Source organism: Staurois parvus, unplaced genomic scaffold (assembly GCF_062004578.1).
Source record: "Staurois parvus isolate SC_StPar_1 unplaced genomic scaffold, SC_StPar_1.0 ptg001016l, whole genome shotgun sequence".
NCBI classification, from domain to species: Eukaryota; Metazoa; Chordata; class Amphibia; order Anura; family Ranidae; genus Staurois; species Staurois parvus.
This window is the reverse complement of record NW_028318812.1, coordinates 165,250-185,077: the sequence shown is the minus strand read 5'-3', so window position 1 is coordinate 185,077 and position 19,828 is coordinate 165,250. Positions and strand designations below refer to the sequence as shown.

The window sequence follows — 19,828 nt, the reverse complement described above, 5'->3', positions numbered from 1 at the left end:
TGGCACAACCAGGACTCTTCCAAGAGCTGGTCACTTGGCCAAACTAAGCAATCGGGGAGAAGGGCCTTAGTAAGAGAGGTGACCAAGATCCCGAATGGCCACTCTGACAGAGTTCCAGAGCTCCTGTGTGGAGATGAGACAAAGTTTCAGAAGGACAACTATCACTGCAGCCCTCCACGGACCTGGGCTTTATGGCAGAGTAGCTAGACAGAAGCCTTTACTCCTGAAGGACTCACTGACTGTGAGGAACAAGATTATCTGGTCTGATGAAACCAACATTGAACTGTTTGGCCTCAATTCTAAATGTTAGGTCTGGAGGAAACCAGGCGCCTGCCCAATACCATCCCAATGAAGCACGGTGTTGGCAGCGTTATGTTGTGGGGGGTGTTTTTCTGCAGCAGGGACTGGTCAGAGTTGAGACAAAGCTGAATGGAACAAAGTACAGAGATATCCTCAATGAAAACCTGTTCCACAGCACTTAGGACCTGAGACTGGGCCGAAGGTTCACCTTCCAACATGACAACGATCCTAAGCACCCAGCTAAGACAACACAGGAGTGGCTTAGAAACAACCCTGTGAATATTCTAGGGTGGCACACAGCCAAGGCTCTGATATGAACCTTATTGGACTACTCTGTAGAGACCCGAAAACTGCTGTCCACCGAAGGTTGCTATCCAACTTGGCTGAGCTTGAGAGGATTGCAAAAAAGAATGACATAAAATCCCCCAATCCAGGAATGCAAAGCTTGTTGTGTCATACCCAAAAATACTTGAGGCTGTAATTGCTGCCAAAAGTGCTTCAACAAAGTACTGAGTAAAGGGTCTGAGTACTTAAAGGAGAAGTACAGCCAAACCTATTATTGGCTGTGATTCTCCTATGGATGTCACAGAGTTGGTCCAGGCTCCGAAAAGATCCCAACCACATGGTTGGAATGCAACCAGATGCCTAGCTTGGCAGCTGGCTGAGCCATTCAGAAAGCTGCTAAGAGTCTGAGCCAGCCACTCCTGCTCCCTCCACAGCCTAGATCTCCTATGAGCGCTAGAGGGGCAGAGCAGAGGGCCAGAGACTGACACCACTCTCTGCTCACTGAAGGCTGAAAACTGAGTGATCAGTGGTCAGTCCTCAGTCTTGGAAGCAGTGGGGAACAGATACAGCATCAATCCGATGAGGCAACCACCTAGGCGAGTATGTAGGTTTGTTTTTTTTTTCAAACCCGTACTTTTCTTTTAAGCACGTGTGATATTTCAGCTTTTTATTTTTAATAAATTCAAAGACATTTCTAAAATTCTGTTATCACTTAGTCATGATGGGGTACCGAGTGTAGATTGTCAAAAAAACAAATTAATTTAAACTGTAGTATCAGGCTGCAACGTAACAAAGATACATAGAAAAAAAGAAGGGGGGTTTGTATATATACAGTCATGGCCGAAATTGTTGGCACCCTTGATATTTCTCCAGGAAATCATGTATTTCTCACGAAATGTATTGCATTAACACATGTTTTGCTATACACATGTTTATTCCCTTTGTGTGTATTGGGACAAAACAAAAAAAGGGAGGAAAGAAAGCAAATTCGACATAATGTCACACAAACCTCCAAAAATGGGCTGGACAAAAGTATTGGCACCCTTTCACAACTGCGGATAAATAAGAATGTTACAAGCATGTGATGCTCCTGTAAACTCACCTGGGGCAAGTAACAGGTGTGGGCAATATAGAAATCACACCTGAAAGCAGATAAAAAGGAGAGACGTTCACTTAACCTTTGCATTGTGTGTCTGTCTGTGCCACACTAAGCATGGACAACAGAAAGAGGAGACGAGAACTGTCTGAGGACCTGAGAACCAAAATTGTGGCAAAATATCAACAATCTCAAGGTTACAAGTCCATCTCCAGAGAACTAGATTTGCCTTTGTCCACAGTGCGCAACATTATCAAGAAGTTTGCAACCCATGGCACTGTAGCTAATCTCCCTGGTCGTGGACAGATGAGGAAAATTGATGAAAGATTGCAACGCAGAATAGTCCGGATGGTGGATAAGCAGCCCCAAACATGTTCCAAAGACATTCAAGCTGTCCTGCAGGCTCTGGGAGCATCAGTGTCAGCGCGAACTATCCGTTGACATTTAAATGAAATGAAACGCTATGGCAGGAGACCCAGGAGGACCCCACTGCTGACACAGAGACATAAAAAAGCAAGACTACAGTTTGCCAAAATGTACTTGAGTAAGCCAAAAGCCTTCTGGGAAAACGTCTTGTGGACAGATGAGACCAAGATAGAGCTTTTCGGTAAAGCACATCATTCTACTGTTTACCGAAAACGGAATGAGGCCTACAAAGAACAAAACACAGTACCTACGGTAAAATATGGTGGAGGTTCAATGATGTTTTGGGGTTGTTTTGCTGCCTCTGGCACTGGGTGCCTTGACTGTGTGCAAGGCATCATGAAATCTGAGGATTACCAAAGGATTTTGGGTCGCACTGTAGGGCCCAGTGTCAGAAAGCTGGGTTTGCGTCCAAGATCCTGGGTCTTCCAGCAGGACAATGACCCCAAACATACGTCAAAAAGCACTCAGAAATGGATGGCAAAGAAGCGCTGGAGAGTTCTGAAGTGGCCAGCAATGAGCCCAGATCTAAATCCCATTGAACACCTGTGGAGAGATCTTAAAATTGCTGTTGGGAAAAGGTGTCCTTCCAATAAGAGAGACCTGGAGCTGTTTGCAAAGGAAGAGTGGTCCAAAATTCCGGGTGAGAGGTGTCAGAAGCTTATTGATGGTTATAGGAAGCGACTGATTTCAGTTATGTTTTCCAAAGGGTGTGCAACCAAATATTAAGTTAAGGGTGCCAATACTTTTGTCCAGCCCATTTTTGGGGTTTTGTGTGACATTATGTCATATTTGCTTTTCTGCCTCTGTTTTATATTTGTTCCAATACATACAAAGGGAATAAACATGTGTATAGCAAAACATGTGTTAATGCAATACCTTTTTTGTGTGAAATACTTGATTTTCAGGAAAAATATCAAGGGTGCCAACAATTTCGGCCATGACTGTATATATATATATATATATATATATATATATATATATATATATTTATTTACTAAAAAATCTCATCTGGTAGGGATCCATGCACACAGGAGCAGGATCAAGGAGCTTATTCTGTGCCCAGGAGTCACAAGTGTTTGCATACAACCAGACCAAATCTATGACAGGCTGACAGACGTTGTGGCCGTATGAATGTGACTGCAAATTCAAGCGGTTACATGTGTACATGGTCAGGTGAGCCGCCCAATAAGTTGGTTTGTATTCAGAGCTGCTCATCCATCCCTGTACACATGTAACCACGCAAATATGCAGCTAAACCTTTACAGCCACCGCGTCTGTCAGCCTGCCATTGATTTGGAAAAGTGTATTTCTTCAGGTACTTATACAGCATCGTCAACTTACACAAAGCTTTACATATACACTCACCGGCCACTCTATTACGTATCCCTGTTCAATTGCTTGGTAACATAATTTACTAATTAGCCATTTAGGCGTGTAGACGTGGTAAAACAACTTGCTGACGTTCAAACTGAGCATCAGAATGGGGAAGAAAGGGGATTTAAGTGACTTTGATCGTGGCATAGTTGTTGGTGCCAGATGTGCTGGTCTGAGTATGTAAAAAGCTGCTGGTCTGAGTATGTAAAAAGCTGCTGGTCTACATGGATTTTTACACACAACCATTTCTAGGATTTACAGAGAATGGTCTGAAAAAGAGAAAATATCCAGTGAGCGGCAGTTGTGTGGATGAAAAAGCCTTGCTGATAGAGGAAAATAGGCATTCAATTTCACCTGCGACATTCAGATGGTAGGGTCAGAATTTGGTGTAAACAACATGAAAGCATGGATCCATCCTGCCTTGTATCAATGATTCAAGCTGGCGGTGTAATGGTGTGGGGGATAATTTCTTGGCACTAGCATGCAGTACCTAATAAAGTGGTCAGTGAGTGTATATTGTACAAATCACATCAGTCCCTGTCATCAAGGAGCGTACAATCTAATGTCCCGAATTTACATTCATGCATACACATACTAGGCCAATTTAGACAGGACCCAAATAACCTACCAGATTTGCTCTGGGATGGGAGGAAACCTATGCAGGCACAGGGAGAACACAAACTCTCTGCAGGTAGTGTCATGGTTGGGATTCAAACCGATGACCCTAGTGCTGCTGGGTAGAAGTGCTAACCACTTAGCCACTGTAAACTATATTTGGCTGGCCTGGGATGATGTATCTCCTACACACAGGAATGAATTCATCCTGGTATAGGGCAGGCTGAGAAAGTATACTAGGCTGTGCATGTGCAGCTTAGTTTACATTCTAGAAAAAGACTGGCCAGCAGGCAGGTCAGTTTATTTTGTTGAACAAGCAATCTGGCAAGTCTATTTCGTAGTAAAGCTCCTGCCTGCTCACAATACACTGTAAATATGGTGTGGTTTAATCAATGAAACAGTCAATCATCACCTGACCTTAAAGCACTGCCGTCTGCAGATGGACGCATAGCAGAAGGTTCATAGATGATGCCAGCCGCCGCTGGGTACCATGCCGGAAGAGACTGGGCCTAAGCTCCTGATCCAAGACGGTGGGGCTCTCTGCTGGTGTCGCCAAGAGTCTAGATCTGGTAAATACAAAGAAACAATATCATTTGTATACATTTAATGTTAGGTCATCTCCACAGATCAAGTACTGTTCTCTTGTCGGTGGTAAGCATTGGTATTACAACACATTTTATCTAGAACGCTATGTGGACAGACATCCTTCACCGCACATCATGAATGCACCAACGTGTAGCTCAAATGCTTGACTCCTGTCTAGTGTACTTGTCACCTCTACTGGGAAATGGTCCACCTTGACAGTCCAAGTCCATGTTATTTGCCAGATTCTTGTGACTACAAAAGTTTCAATGCCTTCTGATCACTGACCTGGAAGAGTACAGTTCCGTAGTTCAGACTCTCCTCTGACTTTACAAGCAGAAGGCTCACCCTAGGTCAGTGAGTCAAAGTAATTCAAAGTGAATATATGATGACAATGGCACCTAGCAAAACACAGCCCTTCGCAAGTACGCGTAAGTATACCCATGTGAATGAAGCCTTGTGGTGTAACATGAACATATAACAAGGTGCCAAGCCACCCCCCTTACAGGTTCTTGAGGTTCTTCTCCCTGGAAGCTCCATGTCATTTTTTTACCTCTCGGCTTCTGTCACCTCTTCTTTTTTTCAGTGGCTCTTGCCCCTTTTTCCTCAACCTGGCAGCTCTTAAGGAAATGTCTTTCTCCTCCCTGGCACCTCCTGCCACTTTTTCTCCTCCCTGGCGCCTCCTGTCACTTTTTCTCCTCCCTGGCGCCTCCTGACGCTTTTTCTCCTCCCTGGAGCCTCCTGACACTTTTTCTCCTCCCTGGCACCTCCTTTTAGTTTTTTTCTTTTCCCCCGGAGGCTCCCATCACTTTTTCTTCTCCCTGGTGCCTCCTGCCACTTTTTCTCCTCCCTGGTGCCTCCTGCCACTTTTTCTCCTCCCTGGCGCCTCATGACACTTTTTCTCCTCCCTGGCGCCTCATGACACTTTTTCTCCTCCCTGGCGCCTCATGACACTTTTTCTCCTCCCTGGTGCCTCCTGCCACTTTCTTCTCCCTGGAGGCTCCTGACACTTTTTCTCCTCCCTGGCGCCTCCTGACACTTTTTCTCCTCCTTGGCGCCTCCTGACACTTTTTCTCCTCCCTGGCGCCTCCTGACACTTTTTCTCCTCCCTGGCGCCTCCTGACACTTTCTTCTCTCTGGAACCTCCTGACACTTTTTCTCCACCCTGGCGCCTCCTGTCACTTTTTCTCCTTCTTGGCGCTTCCTGTCACTTTTTCTCCTCCCTGGCGCCTCCTGTCACTTTTTCTCCTCCCTGGCGCCTCCTGTCACTTTTTCTCCTCCCTGGCGCCTCCTGTCACTTTTTCTCCTCCTTGGCACCTCCTGTCACTTTTTCTCCACCCTGGCGCCTCCTGTCACTTTTTTTCCTTCCTGGCGCCTCCTGACACTTTTTCTTCTCCCTGGCGCCTCCTGACACTTTTTCTTCTCCCTGGAGCCTCCTGACACTTTTTCTTCTCCCTGGAGCCTCCTGACACTTTTTCTCCACCCTGGCGCCTCCTGTCACTTTTTCTCCTTCTTGGCGCCTCCTGTCACTTTTTCTCCTCCCTTGCGCCTCCTGTCACTTTTTCTCCTCCTTGGCGCCTCCTGTCACTTTTTTTCCTTCCTGGCGCCTCCTGACACTTTTTCTCCTCCTTGCCGCCTCCTGTCACTTTTTCTCCTCCTTGGCACCTCCTGTCACTTTTTCTCCACCCTGGCGCCTCCTGTCACTTTTTTTCCTTCCTGGCGCCTCCTGACACTTTTTCTTCTCCCTGGCGCCTCCTGACACTTTTTCTTCTCCCTGGAGCCTCCTGACACTTTTTCTTCTCCCTGGAGCCTCCTGACACTTTTTCTTCTCCCTGGAGCCTCCTGACACTTTTTCTCCACCCTGGCGCCTCCTGTCACTTTTTCTCCTTCTTGGCGCCTCCTGTCACTTTTTCTCCTCCCTTGCGCCTCCTGTCACTTTTTCTCCTCCTTGGCGCCTCCTGTCACTTTTTTTCCTTCCTGGCGCCTCCTGACACTTTTTCTTCTCCCTGGAGCCTCCTGACACTTTTTCTCCACCCTGGCACCTCCTGTCACTTTTTCTCCTTCTTGGCACCTCCTGTCACTTTTTCTCCTCCCTGGAGCCTCCTGACACTTTTTGGCACTGGCACAGCATCAAATCTGTGAATGAATAAATTTTGAACACTTTCTGCCATAGCAGCAGAGGGACTTCTAGGTATCAATGGAACATAGGTATGGTGATTACCACACTCGTAGTCTATTTACACTTCTTCCAGTTCCATAATGGAAAATAAGGGCCTTGGTACAGACACAGAACTGGAAGAAGTGTCTGCAGGAGCCCATGTATAATTGTACCAATGTATTGCTGCTCAGCAATTAACAAAAAAACAAAAACAAAAAGACAATCAATATTGGCTCCTGTGCACCTGCCAGCTGCGGCTACAACACCTTTTGAAAAGGAATCCACTGCAGATCGCTTTTCAGGAAGCAGTAAGCATTACCGCCAGTCTGAAAGAGACTTTAGCTGTCACCAGAACAGCTCTCTCTATTTGACAAGTCAAAATTTCCATATATTTGCTATAGACCTACTTTATAAATGAAATGTTAATTCTGACTGTTTGCTATAGGCAATTAAAAAAACTAAATAATAAAAAAAAATAAATCACATGATAGATATATATATATATATATATATATATATATATATATATATTGAATCCTGCAAATAAAATGACAACATTGCTTCCCTATTGCACTTGTTTCTTTCCTTGTTATGTGCTAGTTAAACTCAGGACGACGAAAAATGCAATCTAGTTAAAAAAAAAAAACCCAAAAAACATATATAAACACATATCCCCTTCCAATGTCAATGGCCCCGATACATACTGCGTAACAAAAGACAAGCAGAGCGAAATGACAGCTAGCAGAAAAAAATGAAAACCAGCGCGCTCAGCAGAACAAGGTTATCCTCATCAGTTCGGACCGAAGTTAAACAAAGCCGATACATGGGATCCGTGTGTGTGGTACAATCGCACCCTGAAGTTGCACCAGCAAGAGCGTCGGGAGCACAGCGCACCGAGACGACGAGCCGGGGTAAGCGGTATAGATTCGGAATAAAGATTAGTCAGACTTGGCTGGAATGCCGTATCTTGGAGAAGCGAGACGGGAAGAATCTCCGAGGTATAAAGATTGATGTCAATAGGGATGTCTGAGATGGCAGCTAATTGAAACACAAGGCAGAGAAGACGGAGGGGAGGTGAATCCAAAGACAAGTCTGATGTTAACATGTGAAATCCTTCATATACTGACTTTCTGCTTCAGCAGCACAGAGGTTAACGTCAATGTCTCGCGGGAAGCAGGCGTTAAGGAGAAGACAAAGTAAAAATTGCTGATAGTTTATCATGGTGATTTATCATTGGCCCAGGCCGGTCATCATACAGAGGTATAATCCAAAGTACTGGAAGTACACTCCCAGCCAACCTGTGACATGACCTCTGACCACAACTATTTCTATTAATGGATTGTCCACACCAACAGGGGGCACTACTGCACAGCCACTGGTGTCCGAAGGCAGAGGTGCCGATACTTTGTAAAAAGTAGTCCCCACTGTAACCTTTTTTTTGCTGGAATTTGTTCTATTTCAGTAAAGTTCTATTGCCCGTAGCGTAGAGCAATATGATAGATTGAGTTGTACCATACGGGATTGAAAGCAGTATTGCATGCTGGGCTCTTAGTGCATGCAACCACAGTGTGGTGTTGTGAACTGCAAGGCTGCCCAGTGCGGCCCAACACATCTGGCACAAAGACTAAAGAAAAAAAAACCATGCAATTCTCCTAGATTGTAAGCTCCAAGGATCAGGCCCTCCTAACCCTCTTGTATTGAACTGTATTGTTGCTGTATTGTCTCCCGTTATATTGTAAAGCGCTGAGCAAACTGTTGGCGCCATAAATCCTGTATAATAATAATAATATGTTGTAAATGAGCCTGCAAAGCATTGCAACTGTGATCAGTGGATGTTGGGTGCAATACCAAGCGCCTGCACACTCCAGCTTAAAGAGTTACTAAACCCACAACAGTAAAATCAGTCTGTATATGCAGTAAAGCATGCTTATTATACTCACTGTGGAGCCTAAGGGGTTAATCCTCCACATTTTGTTTTTTTTTTTTTAAACACAAGCTGTTGGGTCCTGTCTTCTCTGATCCTCCCCTTCTTCTACTGTCCCCAGTCCATATGCCGATAGTACAGAGCTCTAAGAGTAAATCTGCACATGCTCAGTTTAGTTTGTATTGCTAGAAAGTTTGTTTTTTTTCTTTGGGAGGGTGCATGTGATCACACTGTCCAGAGGGTCAGGGGTAGTGCAGCTTCATAGGACAGTCAGAGGAGAATGAAAACTCATCCTGGAACCTAAGGGGTTAATCCTCTGCATTGTGTAAAATCGCTGCTTGATCCTGTCTTCTCTGCCCCTCCTCTTGTTGAAATATCCGCCTGATACAGACTGAACCCGTGGTCACATGCTCAGTTTGGTGTGTATTGCTAGAGAGGTTTTTTTTTTTTCCTGGGATTGTGCATGTGACCAGCACAGGGCCAATCAGCACTGTCCAGATAGATGATCAGAGTTTTCACATCCTTCTAGAGCAGAAAGAAAACGCCTCCTATAAGCTTTAACATGTGCTCTGTTGAAGTCACAAGACTGCTGATGAGAAAAGGTATTTAGCCGTATATATTTACTAAATTAATTGCAATTCCATGTTGTGTGTACTGTGGGAGACCAGATATAATGAATGCAGGGTCCTGGGCTTAGTTACACTTTAAAGTGTTACTAAACCCCGGACCCTGCATTCACTATATCTGGTCTCCCAGGACCCTGCATTCACTATATCTGGTCTCCCCGGACCCTGCATTCACTATATCCGGTCTCCCCAGACCCTGCATTCACTATATCTGGTCTCCCCAGACCCTGCATTCACTATATCCGGTCTCCCCGGACCCTGCATTCACTATATCTGGTCTCCCACAGTACACACAACATGGAAATGCAATTAATTTAGTAAATATAAATGGCTAAATATCTTTTCTCATCAGCAGTTACAGCAGTCTTGTGACTTCTATCAGTGTCCAGCCCAGCACGTTAAAGCTTGTAGGAGGAGTTTTCTTTCTGCTCTAGGAGGATGCAATACCCCTGACCTTGCAATACACACCAAAATGAGCATGTGCAGAGTGACTCCACAGATATGTCTGATCAGGAGATAAGAAGAGGATACTGGAAGAAGGGGATGATCAGAGAAGTCAGGCTCAAAAAGCATTTTTACACAATACAGAGTATTAACCCCTTAGGTTCCACAGTGAGTATAGCAAGCATGCTTTTCTTGGCATGGCATCTGCCAATACCCTCTGATGACGGGCAACCTGTACAGGCACAGCGATGTATCTGTATGCCACTGGCTTCCTCCGTGTACAGGGCGCGAGCACGTGCCCCTGCCCGCCGACTCCCGGATCTGATTGGACATGAATCATTGGCTGGGACCTGCTGAGCGGTTGTGTTCAATCACAGCCCAGAGTCCTGTGTTGACAATCAACACAGGGCTCTGTACAGAGGGAATGATCTCTTGGTTTCTTCTCCCTGCAAAGTTTTTTTAGTATAAAGCAGGGGTCTCCAAACTTTTCAAACAAAAGGGCCAGTATACGGTCCTTCAGACTTTAGGAGGGCCGGATTAGGGCCAGTGAGGATAGAATATGACCTGGCCCCAGCGTCCGTGAGAATACACATGGCCTCAGGGTTGATGGTCATTAGGAGGAGTAGCGCCCTATCATTGGTATTAGTCGGAAGAATAGTACACCATCATTGGTTCTAGTGGGAAGAATAGGACACCATCATTGGTTCTAGTGGGAAGAATAGGACACCATCATTGGTTCTAGTCGGAAGAATAGTACACCATCATTGGTTCTAGTGGGAAGAATAGGACACCATCATTGGTTCTAGTGGGAACAATAGGACACCATCATTGGTTCTATTGGGAACAATAGGACACCATCATTGGTTCTAGTGGGAAGAATAGGACACCATCATTGGTTCTAGTGGGAAGAATAGGACACCATCATTGGTTCTAGTGGGAAGAATAGTACACCATCATTGGTTCTAGTGGGAAGAATAGTACACCATCATTGGTTCTAGTGGGAAGAATAGTACACCATCATTGGTTCTAGTGGGAAGAATAGGACACCATCATTGGTTCTAGTGGGAAGAATAGGACACCATCATTGGTTCTAGTGGGAAGAATAGGACACCATCATTGGTTCTAGTGGGAAGAATAGGACACCATCATTGGTTCTAGTGGGAAGAATAGGACACCATCATTGGTTCTAGTGGGAAGAATAGGACACCATCATTGGTTCTAGTGGGAAGAATAGGACACCATCATTGGTTCTAGTGGGAAGAATAGGACACCATCATTGGTTCTAGTGGGAAGAATAGGACACCATCATTGGTTCTAGTGGGAAGAATAGGACACCATCATTGGTTCTAGTGGGAAGAATAGGACACCATCATTGGTTCTAGTGGGAAGAATAGGACACCATCATTGGTTCTAGTGGGAAGAATAGGACACCATCATTGGTTCTAGTGGGAAGAATAGGACACCATCATTGGTTCTAGTGGGAAGAATAGGACACCATCATTGGTTCTAGTGGGAAGAATAGGACACCATCATTGGTTCTAGTGGGAAGAATAGGACACCATCATTGGTTCTAGTGGGAAGAATAGGACACCATCATTGGTTCTAGTGGGAAGAATAGTACACCATCATTGGTTCTAGTGGGAAGAATAGTACACCATCATTGGTTCTAGTGGGAAGAATAGTACACCATCATTGGTTCTAGTGGGAAGAATAGTACACCATCATTGGTTCTAGTGGGAAGAATAGTACACCATCATTGGTTCTAGTGGGAAGAATAGTACACCATCATTGGTTCTAGTGGGAAGAATAGTACACCATCATTGGTTCTAGTGGGAAGAATAGTACACCATCATTGGTTCTAGTGGGAAAAATAGTACACCATCATTGGTTCTAGTGGGAAAAATAGTACACCATCATTGGTTCTAGTGGGAAAAATAGTACACCATCATTGGTTCTAGTGGGAAAAATAGTACACCATCATTGGTTCTAGTGGGAAAAATAGTACACCATCATTGGTTCTAGTGGGAAGAATAGTACACCATCATTGGTTCTAGTGGGAAAAATAGTACACCATCATTGGTTCTAGTGGGAAAAATAGTACACCATCATTGGTTCTAGTGGGAAAAATAGTACACCATCATTGGTTCCAGTGGGAAAAATAGTACACCATCATTGGTTTCCATGGGAAGAATAGGACACCATCATTGGTAATAGTGGGAAGAATAGGACACCATCATTGGTATTAGTGGGAAGAATAGGACACCATCATTGGTATTAGTGGGAAGAATAGGACACCATCACTGGTATTAGTGGGAAAAATAGTACACCATCATTGGTTCTAGTGGGAAGAATAGTACACCATCATTTGTTCTAGTGGGAAGAATAGTACACCATCATTTGTTCTAGTGGGAAGAATAGTACACCATCATTGGTTCTAGTGGGAAGAATAGGACACCATCATTTGTTCTAGTGGGAAGAATAGTACACCATCATTTGTTCTAGTGGGAAGAATAGTACACCATCATTGGTTCTAGTGGGAAGAATAGTACACCATCATTTGTTCTAGTGGGAAGAATAGTACACCATCATTGGTTTCAATGGATGAAGTTCTGCCCCATTGTTGGTCTCAGTGGGAGGAATAAAGAGTAGCAAAGGGCCATAAGCAGCCCTCAGTTTGGAGACCCCTGGTATAAAGCATTACATAATACACACTTGTCACAGCCAGAGTTCACACAGATGTGGTGCGGGAAACCTCCCTGCACTAATCCCATGCGGAGCAAGTGAGCGGAGAGTGGGTGAGAAGGGCGTTTGGGGATGTATATACTGGTGTCGGCTATCAGACGGAGGATAGAGGAAGATGCTCTGGACTCTCAACTGTAGAAGAGAGAAAACCACAAGGATTTCAAATTGCTGAGATGGTGCTGACCAATCAAAAGTCGTTTAGTCCAAAGAGTCATCCCTGCAAAAAGAGGAGAGAAAGCCAAGGGGATTTCAAATCCTGCGGCTTTATCTCCTCTCCTACAGCTGCATCCAGGACATCTGCTACTCTCTGATGGCCGACACCAAGGTATACACCCTCACACACCCTTCCCTTCCACTCTCCTCCCAGCATGGTATCGGTGCCGGGAGGTTTCCTGAACCGCTCCTGTGTGAACTCGGGCTATGATAAGCCTGGTTTCAAACAGGAGCAGTGGGGAAACCGCATGCGATTGAACAGGAATAGCATTCCTGTCCCAATCGCATGCTATTCTTTGCGGTGAAATTTGTGTCCATATATTTTTTATTCATGCAAATCTCACGGTAAAGTGTCGGTACTTGTACTCGCTGATCAGAAAAGGGTATTGGTGCATCCCTAACACAAACCAATCAATATACGCTTATTGGGATTATTGGTTTTTTTTTTAGTTATTAACAAAAGAAATGTAGCAGAATACATTTTGGCCTAAATTTATGAAGAAATTAGATTTTTTTAATGGATATGTTTTATAGTAATATTTTTTCATTTAGATTGTAAAAAAAATAAAAGTCTCAGTTGTGATCAAATATCACCAAAAGAAAGCTCTATTTGTGTGAAAAAAAATCATACAAATTTTATCCATGTACAACGCTGCATGATCGCACAATTACCAGTTAAAGTAGCACAGTGCATTTTTGGCAAACACTAAAAGTATCTGTTGAACCTGCCAGAAATGCTGTGTCCATTTCACCACCCTTGAGCTGCCCTGAAGGATCTCTTCCTTTCCAGCTATTCTCTGTCATCTACCAAAAGCCCCGTCCCCATGTAATGGAGATGAAGTGATATGAGCATGTTGGTAGCAGTATCATGACGGCAGCCTAAGGAGACAACCATGATTCCCCCGCCATAGAAACAGTGAAGTAGTGACATAGTCACCCAGGGACAGGATGTATGTTATTTGCAAATCACTGGGTGAAAATAAAGCAATAGAAGCTTGAAAAAAGGAAACTAATACAGCTAGCATACAAAGATCTAGTAAGCTGCAATATATTACATTTTTGTTTTTGAGTTTACATACACTTTAATAAGAAAATTATCTAACAATTCTCCAGGCCATCTAAATGACACTCCAAGGGTTGGTAAACTGCTGCTCTGTTTATGCTCATAAGCTCTGTTAAATTGGTACTGAACCCCAGACCCGGCATTCACTATATCCGGTCTCCCCGGACCCGGCATTCACTATATCCGGTCTCCCCGGACCCGGCATTCACTATATCCGGTCTCCCCGGACCCGGCATGCACTATATCCGGTCTCCCCGGACCCGGCATGCACTATATCCGGTCTCCCCGGACCCCGCATTCACTATATCCGGTCTCCCCGGTCCCCGCATTCACTATATCCGGTCTCCCCGGACCCCGCACTCACTATATCCGGTCTCCCGGACCCGGCATTCACTATATCCGGTCTCCCCGGGACCCTGCATTCACTATATCCGGTCTCCCGGGTCCCTGCATTCACTATATCCGGTCTCCCGGGTCCCTGCATTCACTATATCCGGTCTCCCGGGTCCCTGCATTCACTATATCCGGTCTCCCGGGTCCCTGCATTCACTATATCCGGTCTCCCGGGTCCCTGCATTCACTATATCCGGTCTCCCGGGTCCCTGCATTCACTATATCCGGTCTCCCGGGTCCCTGCATTCACTATATCCGGTCTCCCGGGTCCCTGCATTCACTATATCCGGTCTCCCGGGTCCCTGCATTCACTATATCCGGTCTCCCGGGTCCCTGCATTCACTATACCCGGTCTCCCGGGTCCCTGCATTCACTATACCCGGTCTCCCGGGTCCCTGCATTCACTATATCCGGTCTCCACGGGACCCTGCATTCACTATATCCGGTCTCCACGGGACCCTACATTCACTATATCTGGTCTCCACGGACCCTGCATTCACTATATCTGGTCTCCCCGGTCCCTGCATTCACTATATCTGGTCTCCCACAGTACACAGAACATGGAATTGCAATTATTGTAGTAAATATAAATTGCTAAATACCTTTTCTCATCAGCAGTTAGAGCAGTCTTGTGACTTCTATCAGTGTCTAGCCGAACACTGGTTAATCTTGTAGGAGGAGTTTTCATTCTCCTCTGACTGTCCTATGAGGCTGTACCCCTGACCCTCTGTCTGGACAGTGCTTATTGGCCCTGTGCTGATCACATGCACCCTCCCAAAGAAAAAAAAAAAAAAAAGTATCACATTTAACTGAGCATGTTCAGAGTGACTCCTAGAGCTCTGTACTATCAGCAGATGGACTGGGGACTGAGGAAGAAGGGGAGGATCAGAGAAGACAGGTCCAACAGCCTTTTTACACAATACGGAGGTTTAACCCTTTAGGTTCCACAGTGAGTATAACAAGCATACTTTACTTCATTAAACACAGTAACACTTAATTTTTAATAACCAAAGCAACCCCCCCCCCCCCATCCATTCATGTCTCCGTTTTATTTTGCTGAGAAATCTCTTAGAAAAACACCCCCTAACATTTCTGGCTGTGGCCATCTTGAGTAAGGTCAGATGATTCATGTAGTAGGAATGGAACGGAAATCATCCGTGTATTATGACAATTCATGGCTGACTGCAAGGTATTTGTAACCTAGAACCACATTTATCAGATTGACTGAACTAGTACTCAATGTATAGAGCAGCCTTGCTCAACCTTTTCTACACAGAGGAACCCCTGAAATAACTTTCTGGTCTCAGGAAACCCCCGAAAAAATGACTATATCTAGAACTCATGATACACTAGTGTGATGGTCAGTGGGAAGAATCGCCCCTTACAAATAGCTACAAATATATGGTGTCGGTGGGAACTTATCTGAGAGGCAGAAATTGCTCATTGCTCAGGGAACAAGGAACCCCTAACAAGCTCTGGGGGAACCTTAGGGTTCCACGGAAACCTGGTTGAGAAAAGCTGTCTTAGAGTCTTTGTAGACATTTGGTTGAGAATCCCGGATTTATAGGAATGAATGGGAAAGCAAATCTTATGGGCAGCACAATGGCTCAGTGGTTAGCACATGTGCCTTGCAACACTGGGGCCCATATTTGAATCCTGACCAGGACATATGGAGTATGCATGTTCTCTTTGCATTGGTTGCATCTCGGCACTTCAGTTTCCTCCCACATTCCAAAAGAGGGCTGATGAGAGGAAAAAAAAAAACTGAACAGATTCCCTCATCCACACAAATGTGGTGGATGGAGAATCCTCCCCGCTGTGCTATTGCATTCTGACAGTGGGAGGCATTCTGTCCTCTTCTGGCAGAATACACTAATCAGAGCTGCAGCCAATTGGCTGCAAGCACTGATCAAACAGGAAAAAAAACCTAACAATCCCTTTGGGAAGGAAACAATCATTAGATCAACCTCTTGAATAGGAAAATCCATTGATGGACTGTTATTTGGCCGGTCCCTATTGAACCGGTCAAATTTCAATACATTTATGGCCAGCTTAAAGAGGAGCTACACCCAGTTGTAAAACATGAAAAGTCAGCAGCAACAAATACTGTAGCATCTGACTTTTAATAAAAGGATATTTATCAGTCCAGGGATCCAGAGCTGTCCTCAGCCAGGCCAAACCTTAGCTGGTCTTTGGGTCCCCGGGGGCTACCATCTTGCTTATTGGAAGACAGCTGGTGCTGAGCTTCACAGCAGGGTTCCCAAGGTGTATGCACGAGACGGTCCTGCTGTCTCCAGGGACATCTGAGGTGTCCCAGGTCACTGTGGGTGGAGGGGGAGGCTAAGGCGAGCGGAGGTGGGAGCAAGTACAGGTCAGAGATACTATGAGTACCAAAAAAAAAAAAATTCACAATGATGAGGGAGGATGGATTATGGAGGAGGATCAGAGAAGCTTCTCTTTTCAGATGAAGTTCTGCTTTAAGACTGGGAACAGAGATGGCATATAAATAAAATGCCAGGGGTTTTAACCCTTCCCTGCCCGATCCAAACCTAAAAATCAAATGATTTGCAATTTTGTTTTATAAATACGTCCCTTAGCATTCCTTCCACTCTTACACACACATACCCCCAGTAGGGTGACCTCTTGGCAGAAGTCGATTAGCCTACAAGCATCTCTTGGGTTGAGGTAGAAACCGTAAGGACATCCCAACTCCATGAAAAATAAGAAATGCTGCCTGTCGCGCAGTGCTTTACGTCTTTAAAAAGCCTCCCCCCACCTCCTCGTCTTGGAAAGACATCTGATATGGCCAGAGGACAGAAGGAAATAAGACAATCTGTGCACTAATAGATTGTGTATGCCAAGAGCTGTGCCTTTAAAACACTGCTATGCCTGCAAATAATTCCGAAATGGAAAGGCAACAATCTGTCAGTTCCCATTATGAAGAGTGCAGCACAAGGAGTGTCTGAACAAAAGGCACTCGCATGGATACGCCACAGAACAAAGGCCTGACTCTAATGTAATCAAAGAGTCCAAGGCAGCCGTACAGGAACAGCTTGAGTCAATATCCAACTCCAGCTATGGAACGGGAAGAGAAATCTACATCCGAGGCTAATTTACACAGAAGTTACAAAATAATCCGCTGTCACGGCGCCAGTATTTCACCTTGGACTCTCCGAGAACATCTCTTCCCCATACATTGTATGTACAGCCAGCCAGATGTCTACAAGAGAAGCCCACTGCACAGGCCATACACAGAATATAGAGGAGTCTACAGATCTGATTTAGGCCAGCCATGGATAGGCAGGTAGGGTGCATTTTGGAAGGATATAAAGGATTTAACCACTCGGGCTCCAGGCCATTTCCGGCATTTTTTATTATTATTATACAGGATTTATAATTGAGCCAACAGCTTACACGGCGCTTTACAACATAAGGGCAGACAATAATGTTAACATGTAACAATCAATATTTTTTGTTAGAAAGTTAGTTAGAACCCCCAGACATAAGTTGGCAGGTTTTGCAATTTTTTATGTAACATGGTATTTGCAAATGCAATTTTTTTGGATAAAAATATACTTTTTTGAATTATAATGCAAAGAACCCCAATACATAACCTAATTTTATGATGTTACGCCAAGAAAATAGATACCAAACATGTCATGCTTTAAACCTGTGCACACCCATGCAACAGTATCCAATGACGTAAATTTTACTATCCATAGACAACGCTTTAAAAGCCTGTACAGGTTACCACATTGGATTTACAGAGAAGGTCTGGTGCTAGAATTACTGCCCATGATCTGACATTTGTGGCAATACCTCACGTGTGGGAGGATTGCTGTTTGCGTGCATGTGGGACTGATACGTGTGTTCACCTTTTTATCTTTGATTTAATTTTTGTTTTATTTTTACACTTTTGCTTTACATTTTTTTTTTTCACTTTTATTGATGTAAACATTCCTTGTGACAGCAATAGGCACATGACAGGTACTCTTTATGGAGGGATCTGGGATCTATAAGACCCCAAATCCCTCCTCTGCCCTCAAAAGCATTCAAAGCATTTTTTGAATGCTTTTGATCTTTTGATAATGGCACCGATGACATCCGGGTAAACCAGAAGTGATGTCAGATCATCACTCCTGGGTTACTATAGTGGAGACCAATCAAAGCCAATCCTGGCTTTGTTCAGGTGTCCATCCAGCCACCTTGGGTCTCCTGGTTGGACAAGAGAGCCCCAGCGAGCAGTGGAACGCAGCGAGGGGGTGAAAAGTCCCCCCCTCCCCCGCAGCTTGTACAAGCAATCGAGCGGCTAGATAGCAGCTTGGATTGCTTGTACAAGAGAGCCGACTGCTGGTATAACTGCTTGAAGTCAAGCTACGTACCCGTACATCGACTGGTGGCAAGTGGTTAAAAAAGAATTTCAGGTATGGTATGAACCAATGTAACTATGTATATACCAAAACTGGCTGATGCCCTTGGAAGCTGGAAATCACTGAAATAGACCCCACTACTCCAGTGATCTCCACTTGCTTCCAAGTCCCTCTCCGAGCAGTACCAGCACTATTCAGAGAATCCTTTTAATTTGCTGAACGAATGCAATGCATCCTCTGATTGGATGAGGTGGAGAGGCAGGGCAGTGAGAAGTTGTGCTTTCCACCTCATCCAATCAGAGGATGCTTTGCATTTATTGAGAAAATGCAAGGCATTCTTTGAAAGGCACCTGTACCGAGCAACTGCAGGTAAACACACTGCGTTTGCGATTTGCATTTGAGGCTTCATTAGGAACACACCGACACCTGCAGCAGATCGCACACCCAATTTGTTTTAAATGCGGTATGAGAAATACACACAGATCGCAGGTTTCCCACACTGCATTTTGGTGTGAATGAGCCCTAAAGAGAGAAATAAAAAAAAAAAAATATATCAGTTTTTCAAGTCACTGCAGGAATGAAGCTATACAGAGAATACAGTGAGGGGAAATAATTACTTAATCTCCTGCTGATTTTGTAAGTTTGCCCACTTACAAAGAAATGAAGGGTCTATAATTTTTATCATAGGTGTAGTTTAAATGAGAGAGACAGAATATCAACCAAAAATCCAGAAAAAACACATGATACAAATGTTATAATTTGAGGTGCAGTTCAGGGAGTAAAATAAGTATTTGATCCCCTACCAACCGACAATAATTCTGGCTCCCACAGACTGGCTATGTGCTCATGTGGTACACAGATCAGTCCTGCCAATTTAAGAAGGTGCTCCTAATGACAACTCATTATGTGTAAAAAAGACACCTGACTACAGAATCTTTCTTGGATCAAATAATTATTTTCCCCACTGTATGACAGTGAAATGACAGGAAAATATATGAGAATAAACTGTTTACTTATGTATGTGTGACCTACGTATGCAATCTTCTTTGTGCACAAGCACAGAGGGATGGGGTCGCTTTAAATTAGAAAAAAAATACATATATATTTTTACACTGTTTCTAATTTTTTTGTATCACTTTTATTGCCATCACAAGGAATGTAAACATCCCTTGTGATAACAGTGACAGGTCCTCTTTACTGAAAGATCTGGGGTCTAT

At 44.4% G+C, this 19,828-nt stretch overlaps 1 protein-coding gene across 5 annotated transcripts in view; it reads right to left on the bottom strand.

Annotated features, from left to right (window-relative positions):
• HMBOX1 (homeobox containing 1) overlaps window positions 1-19,828 on the bottom strand; it is a 220,107-nt gene that overhangs the window by 92,872 nt on the left and 107,407 nt on the right. For all 5 annotated transcript variants that reach the window (XM_089657646.1, XM_089657647.1, XM_089657649.1 and 2 more), the window contains exon 2: window positions 4,514-4,662. In XM_089657646.1, the coding sequence (XP_089513772.1) occupies window positions 4,514-4,545 (32 nt within the window). In that variant the 5' untranslated portion in view covers window positions 4,546-4,662. The remainder of the gene's footprint in view (window positions 1-4,513; window positions 4,663-19,828) is intronic.